The sequence below is a fragment of the Medicago sativa genome, chromosome 3, assembly GCF_051527215.1.
Source record: "Medicago sativa cultivar Bolivia chromosome 3, Bolivia_mono, whole genome shotgun sequence".
NCBI classification, from domain to species: domain Eukaryota; kingdom Viridiplantae; phylum Streptophyta; class Magnoliopsida; order Fabales; family Fabaceae; genus Medicago; species Medicago sativa.
Genome location: NC_140751.1, coordinates 88518351 through 88526981, shown reverse-complemented (window position 1 = coordinate 88526981; position 8631 = coordinate 88518351). Strand labels below are relative to the sequence as shown.

The 8631-nt window shown below is 33.2% G+C and overlaps 1 protein-coding gene across 1 annotated transcript; it reads left to right on the top strand.

The window, feature by feature from the left end:
* The first annotated feature begins 4256 nt into the window (after positions 1 to 4256).
* LOC146941574 (large ribosomal subunit protein eL6-like) lies at positions 4257 to 8237 on the top strand. The gene is made up of 4 exons (XM_085755393.1): positions 4257 to 4552; positions 6270 to 6376; positions 7637 to 7818; positions 7917 to 8237. Exons 1-4 carry the CDS (start codon positions 4296 to 4298, stop codon positions 8070 to 8072), a joined length of 702 nt encoding a protein of 233 aa, XP_085611519.1. The 5' UTR covers positions 4257 to 4295; the 3' UTR covers positions 8073 to 8237.
* The last annotated feature ends 394 nt before the right edge of the window (positions 8238 to 8631 follow it).

The following is an 8631-nucleotide window of genomic DNA, read 5'->3' as shown; positions in this document are numbered from 1 at the left end:
TAAACAGGCTTTGCCAAGGTAACCTTCTTAATTCAAAAAAGAAAAGTTAGCCGGCTTTTTTAGTTTCACCAAAAGAGATCAATGCGGACAGCGACATCAAAGTATGGAAGTCCACCCTTGCCAATCATGAACAGCAGCAAGCCATTGGATTTGGATAAATTTTGAGGTAAACAATACAATTATTTGATTCCCTTGTCAAAAAAAAAAAAAAATTATTTGATTCCAAAATTATACCCCTTCCTGTATACTCCTATCTTAATTATAATAGAATTTTTGAAGATTTTTTTATATCATTCATAAAAAGATACACTTTTTAAGATATATTTATTGATTAATTATTTTTTAAAACTCGTTTAATATGTTTGTCTAAGTCTCGAAAAGAACTCGTTAATAAGTTTAGTGAAAATTGTATATTTAACATTGAAACATTAAAAAGTCCTCGTGAGTTTAACTCAGTTGGTAGGGGCAATGCATGATAATATGCAAGGTTGGGGTTCAAACCCCGGCCACCACCAAAAAAAGAAACAACTTTTTCTACTACATAAGACTTGCCAATTCTTTAAAAAAAAGAAGAAGGCTTATCAATTGTTTATGTATCTTTTAAAAAAAAGACTTATCAATTGTTTCATTTTTTAAATTATTAATAATATCTTTAATTCCTTTAGGGCGTTTGTTAGCATGACTTTAATGATACGGGTTATGCTAACAAATGTCAGAAGAAAACTTGTCAACTCTAATAATTCAGGTCATGCTAACAAATGTCAAAGATCATTTGCTTGTTCAAAAAAATGTCAAATAACATTTGTTAAGAAATTAAAAAAAATTAAATAGAAGTGTTGTATTGAAAAACACAAATTTTAGGGGTTATAGCTCGGTGTCATTAACTTTTGGTGTCATTGGTGTTTTTGTTCATATCCATCTCATAACCACTTGTCAAAAAAAAATCTCATAACCACTCACCATCTTTTATTTAAATAATTTATTTTAACCATTTATCTATCATTTTCTCTCATGTAAAATGAACTAAAGACGCCAACGTTAATCAATTTACCCTCTGAAATTACACAACGTTAATCAATTTACCCTCTCCCCTCTTATTCAAAACATATTAGAAAATATTTCACCCACCTCCCTTGAGAAAAACTTGAATTACATTTCCCTCCCCTCTTGTGTTAAAATCTACGCTTTACTCCCTCAATAATTTTTTCTATTTCTAATAATATAGCAAAAAAAAAAAAACTAATACACTTTGAAGAAAAATAGTATTACAAGTTCATTTTAATATAATCAAAATTTGAATGCATATTTTTCGCTATTTTTTATTCACAATTTCATTAACATGTAGTTTAAACCCTATTATAAAATATGAAACAACCCAAAATAAAATTAAAATATGTGAAAAATTACTAAAGTCAAATAAGTAATGCTTATTTAAATGTGAATTTTATACTCCAAATTATAAAATTAATAACAAAATATTTAAATTTAATTAAAATTGACATTTAAATTATACTCCCTCCGTCCCGCAATAGATGACCCATTTCAAGATGTGCAATTTTGACATAACTTACTTTGACTGTATTTTTCTACTAATATACAAAGATAAATAATACTCCCTCCGGTCCTTATTATAAGAAAAAGTTGACTTTTTAGGTTCATTATGTAAGTGATGTATCTAGTCTATATTTATAACAAGATACATTAATTATTCTATGAACTAAAAAAGTCAATTGTTTCTTATAATAAGGACCGGAGGGAGTATCATATAAGATGTCGTTAGATTCGTCTCAATGAGTATTTTCAAAATATCAAATTTTCATAATTTTATCTAATATGGAGTATTATTCAAGATATTTAAGCTCAAAGTTATGCATTGACATGCGTAATAAGGTCAACTGTGTCAAGTATTATGGGAAGGAGAGAGTATAAAAAAACAAATTCATATTTTTTAAATCGAGATTCAAAATTAGTATATATTATAAAAATATTTATTTATGTTAAAATAGATTAAAGTGTAGTGTATATTTAATTATTAAGGGATAGGGTAGAAATTCAAGCATCTCATAAGTGAGGGGATTATCAAATTTACTTTTTAAGATAAGGGAGTGTATATTTTAACATAACAGGGGAGGAGAGTGTAATTCAAGCATCTTTGAGGAGAGAGGAGTCTAATCTACTCTATTTAAAATTTGTAAATTGTTTTATATTTGAGGACAAACATTTTTTTTTAAATGGTTTTATAATTATGGACGGAAGAAATATTTATTAATCAAGTTGGTAAAAAGAAAATGTTAAATCAACATTCAACAAAGTCTAAATAAGGGAGACTAGGGAGTATCTTTTGTGCAAAATTCAAATAAATCGGTTCCTACTCATCATTCGTCAAAAAGAGTTATTGTGTGTGGACCGTAGACGGTAGATTTCTAGAAATAGAAGTCTGACCTAATAACTGCTTCGGAGTCTCGGCTTGTGAGCTAGTACTACCTATTTTGGTTCGGAAGGAAGAATTAGGGATGATGATTGGATAGTAATTTATTTAGTTCTGCAAAGTGCGTACAAAAAGAGGTTTGATTTCCAAAAAAAAATGCTTGGCACTACAAGTCTAGAAGTACAGTCATATACTCCCTCCGTTTTTTAAATATAAGCAAATTTTAAGTTCATTCAATTAACGTTGTATGTTGTTCATAATATGAGCTACATACATCATTAATTGAATAAACCTAAAAAGTTAAATTTGCTTATACTCCCTCCGGTTCTATTTACAAGAGACAATTAATTTTTTAAATACATTAAATAATTTATGTATTTGGTTTAGATTCTTGACTAGATACATAAATTATTCAATGTATCTAAAAAGTCAACATTCTCTTGTAAATAAGACCGGAGGGAGTAATTATTAACGGAGGGAGAGTGTGTATGTATATATATATACTCTATCCAATCACATTTATAATTTTTTAAATTCATTGAATAACTACAGTATCTGATCACGTTTATAGACAAATATATTAATTATTTAATCAATTTAAAAAGTTGTTTTTTACTTATAAATACAACTGAGGGAATATAAGAGAAGAGACATACTACTAAGGGACAAACTCAAACTTAAAAAGTTTGGGCACACTCACGCAAATACTTCTTTTTTAAAGATAAATTGGTTTAATGACGCGACTAAATATTACATGTTAGACACGCACATATGAAATTAAAAAAATTAAAAAGAAAAAGATTAAAGTGATATTGATTGATGTGACCATTTCATTTATCTTTTAATTTTTTTGATTTATGTGTGTGTCTAAATACTTGTGCCTAGGCAAGACTGTCTCTAATTTTTTTCATTGTTGTGTGTGCGCCCAAATCAATACCGAGCCAACGCCACAAAAACGTCCACGTGCTGCCAAAGATGTCAGAAGCTAGAAAAAAGGTGAATTGCCGTTTCGGGGCAGCCACATCCTCCCACAAACATAATATCATCGTGATGGAGAACTCTGCGATGCAATGGATTATCTTTGGTAGACAGCCTATTACGAAGCAAGCGCCAAGCAAAAACAGAAATATTTTCGGAATAGCCTTATGCCAAACATTCAAGTCGCGTCCCCCATCGAAGACCTCATCAAGAGCCGCCAAGAAATGATAGGTTTCGCGAACTGAATAACCGTGAGTGGGTTCAAACAACCACCTCCAACGGTCAGTAACATGTTCTTGCAAAACAACGTTATGTAACATAACACAACACTCCCTCACACTCTCCTTCTCCCACGCCAAAAGGCCTCTTCGCCACAACCATCCGGCCCCTCCTTCCTCCCAACCTAACGCCGCCATATTTGCCACCAGACACTCTTTATTAACGGCTAGATCATAAAGTCGACAAAATTTAGTCCGCAATAGAACTCCGCCAACCCAATTTAGTGTTAGACACGCCTCATATATGTCACTTTTTTTTTTTTGGTTACCTCATATATATCAATTCAAGTGGAAGTAATTGATGAAAAATAAAAAAAAATTGTAAATACATAATATTGCTTGTACATACATAATAGTTTTTTTAAATACACGTATACAGTATTAATAGAAGAAAAAGAGTAAAGTAGTCTTGTAAAAAAAAAAAACCACTGTACCCAAAATATAATAGATGCGGTACAAAAAGTAAAAAGAAAAAAGTGTTGGGCTGGCAAAGAGCAGAGGGAGGCAAAGCCCACTAATAGCAATGCGTCGTTGAAGCAAAAGCATATTGTCTTCAACTAGGGTTTAGACTCACCGAGGGAGGCAAAGAGCAGAAGCAGCAGCTTTCAGCAATGGCACCCAAGCAAAGAACTGCAAGAGTAAGCCGTAACCCTGAATTGATCAGGGGTATCGGAAAATACTCTAGGTCTGCCATGTACCACAAGCGTGGGCTCTGGGCCATCAAAGCCAAGCACGGTGGTTCTTTCCCTCGTCACGATCCCGTCGCTAAGCCTGCATCTCCGGTCGAGAAGCCACCTAAGTTTTACCCCGCCGACGATGTGAAGAAGCCACTCCGCTACAAGCACAAGCCAAAGCCCACTAAGCTCAGGTTCGTCACCGTTGTTCATTTCTATTGATAAATCTTTTTGAATAAAGTTGGCTACGAATTGAATATTACCACCGGCAAATTCAAAGTGTATCTAGAGCTGTATATGTAACGTGCGTTAAGTTTGCTATTTGTTTATTTTGTTTTGGTAGATAAGTTTGTTATTGTTAATTACTCCCTCCGTTTCAAAATGAGTGTCGCTTTAGCCAAAAAAAATTGTTTCAAAATGAGTGTCGCTTTCAGTTTCCAATGCAATAATAACTTTTTCTTTTCAATTGTACCCTCCAATTAATACTCTGCACACTACTTCCAAAGTATTACTTTTAAAACTAACCAATAGTTAATAAGGATAATTTGGTAAAATAATCATTCTCTTTCTCTTAATCATTGCATTTCTTAATATGTGTGTAAACACCTAAAACGACACTCATTTTGAAACGGAGGGAGTATGATATGTTGGACGGAAATGGATTTTGTGAATAAAGGATGGAGAAACGGGAAAGTATGGAAGTATGGTGTAGGTCCCTGCTAACTGTATTTTGAAGTTCAAATATGGATTTTGGGGTTTGATTTATGTGTGATTAGGAATTGTATTCGTGTTTGGGAATTTGAGTTGTTTTAGAATTCTTGGGTTGTGATTATCACTTATTATGAATATGAATGCGATTTTGTGATTAAATTTGAGATTTGATTCATTGGTGCATAAATTTATAGTTAGAAATTAAGATAGAAAATATACAAATTTTCATAGGGTTAGGGAAATTTTTTCACTGTGATATTAAACACGCACATAGGGTTTTGTTAGAAGTTTTTAGCAACGAATCTTTCTGTGAATATATGGAAAATATGCGGGCATATACAACTTTCCTGACCTGCTTTCGTCCATGTGTTTACGGTCGGTAGGTACTGTATTGTCGCACATGCCGTCGCACTCGTGTTGTTTTTCATTAACTTTCTGAGCTTTGTTAGTCTGGTGTTAGGCATACTGCTCTGCTATTTATCTTGAGATGCTTCTTTTGTATGAATTTTTTCCTTTTTGATGTTGTTTAGCTTGTGTGCTCTGTTTGGTGTTATGTCCAACTAATAGTCTGTGTCTTGATTGTGGTCCATCCTTAGTACACTCTATTGGTTTAGGTGGTTGTTTTTTTATTACTTTTTTTAAATGCTGTTTCGTTTTTGGAGATGTGATGAATATGATAAAATTTATGATGTTAGGAATTGAAATTAAGTATCAGGAAAACATGGGTTGGCTTTGGTTTTATTAACATGTGTTGAGTGGGGGATATTTTTTTTGGGTACCGGGGGGGGGGGGGGGGTTTCAGTCAAGTACGATGTTGGCTCAAAGAGACAAAGAATGATGGAACCCAATCCATACTTCGCAGTGAGCAGCGGGACAGGCAGCTATCAACATTATGGATATGCCGGTGGCGGCTTCCAGCCCCCTCCTCCTTTTCCTGTTGTTCGTCTCAGGGGGCTTCCGTTTAACTGCACAGACATAGACATTTTGAAGTTCTTTGGTAGATAAGTGTATTTCATGTAAATCATAGTGTATTGATAAATAATCAAATAACTAAGTGAACATTTGAAATGCTAAAACAAATATGTTAACTGATACAGAAGCAGATAAATTAAGAATTTTGTTAGTGTCTATATTGGCTTATTGATTTGACAAGTTTTCTGTGAGTTGAATGATTTATATAGTTCATGGTTTTGTTTTCAGGGCTTCCATTACTCCTGGAACAGTGTTGATTCTTCTTGCCGGAAGATTTAAGGGAAAGAGAGTTGTGTTTCTCAAGCAGCTTCCTTCTGGACTTCTTCTCGTTACCGGTAATTGTTTTTTTGGTTTAAGGAATAAACATTTTCATGTTATTACCTGAGATTGGTTGTATGTAACCATATATATTTGCTTGTTGTACCATGAGTTATATTGATGATGCATATATTATGAAGCCAAAATTATTTACGTATTTGTGATTGAAACTAAATCAACCTTGGTCAGTATTTTATGTTCCAGGGATATCAGTTAGACAAGTAATGACTTGTGAGATATGGACAATAGAGACTGTCATATTTGGACCATTTAAACCTTTAGATTTGATTGTAGTACACTAGAAGAAAAAGATAGTCCTATAGGTTAGAAAGTGAGTTGCTGTTGGAGGGGTGTTCGGTAAATCACTGTGTTAGGTTGAAAAGTGAAGGAGATAAACTGTCTAATTTAAGATACTAACTAGTATAATAACATAATAAATTCAACAAGTATTTTCGACTCTAATTTTTATCATAGTTGTAATTTCACAGACCATAATGTGTGTAAACATTCAAATTTTTATACAGAAAATTGCTTCTTATACATGTGGTAATTTATTCTTTCTCAAGAAGGAAACAAGAAAATTGCTTCTGCTTCTTAGTAAACATGGAGATATACATATAATTTTGGAATCACCGTAATCATCCTTAGCTACATTCACATTTACTACTTTAAACGAATAGTAACATCTAAAGAATTCTTCCATTTCATCTACCCTTCTTGTATCATGAGTCTACATTACATTTTGGACATCGATTCCGCAACAGTCAAGGAAAACATGCAGTCAGTAAGGGATCTCAATAGTTGGGTGAAGACCGAACAACTCATTGTGGCTTAAAAAACCAGTTTCAAAATAATGTCTAAAGAAATAAGCCATCTGATCTTCATCCAACTAATGACTGAGATTCACAACAATTAACAATACTACTGACCATCAAACTTATGTTCTGAGCGGCGACCATGGGGGAGCCCCGAAGCTGTAATGTAAGAAAACAAGAAATAAGAAAGGGTGAAAAAGCAAATATGGGGGTTAATGATAAGGAAAGTAGGTAGGTACCTTGCACAACAATGCAACAGCCATTGGGTTGTTGTTCAACTTTGACAAGCAAAACAGGACAAACCTCAAAGGTGAAAAACTTAATTGTATAAACGATGCATTTATATTGATGATGCATATTATGTAGAAAACATACATTTATATTGATACTCATCCTTAAAGACCTTCTTTAGTCTCCTCTCATCTCTGACCAATCTTCATTTGTTCATTCTCACTTCCTCAGGTCCATTCAAGATTAATGGAGTCCCATTGAGACGTGTGAATCAGGCATATGTTATCGGCACATCAACCAAAGTAGACATTTCTTCGGTTAATGTCGTCAAGTTTGATGACAAGTACTTCTCAAAGGAATCCCAGAAAAAGACTAAGAAGGGAGAGAGCGAGTTCTTTGAGGCAGATAAGGAGGTTTGTTTGTTGAGTTTTGTTGTTTTGATAATTATTGTTTGATCATCTATGAGTTGCCTTTGTATGCCGATCTTTACAATGTTGTTGTTGCCTTTTAGGATAAAAAAGTGCTCCCCCAAGAGAAGAAGGATGATCAAAAGACTGTTGATGCTGGTTTGTTAAAAGCCATTGACAGTGTTCCAGACTTGAAGACTTACCTTGGTGCCAGGTTTTCCTTGAAGGCAGGTGTGAAGCCACACGAGTTGGTCTTCTAGAGGAAATATTAGTGTTAGAGAATTGTTTTTTGCCCTTGATTTTTGTTGCCCGTCAAACTTGGATCTGACGTTTTAATCATTCACAATTTTCTTGGTATTAGACATCTGAAAAACTTGTATTTTATGTTCTCTGGTATTTTCCTTAATATATTTTGTCCTCGTGAACCATCTTGTTTTATGTTTTTGAAGCTTTATTGCTGGCATCCTAAGAAAGATTTTCCTCATGTACTTTGCAAAACTGATTCATTTTATTGTTTGCCTATTATGTTCAAAATTCACCATTCTGTTTAAAGAATGTAAGATATGCTCTAACAAATTATAATTATTATTATTAGGCAAATGTTAACTTGTGCCCTTATTATTATTATTTTTTTTTTTGAAGAGTTCTGAAAGTTTGTGTAGGGGTAAGTGTTATGTATTTGCTTCATTAACATTTTCCTGCCGCGTGTATATTCTTTATTAACACTTTCCAAACTCAATCGCCACTTTAAACTGCTGTACATGTTTAATTTGTTAAAAATGTGAGGGAATGTATTGTCGCTCTGAGTGCTACAATACA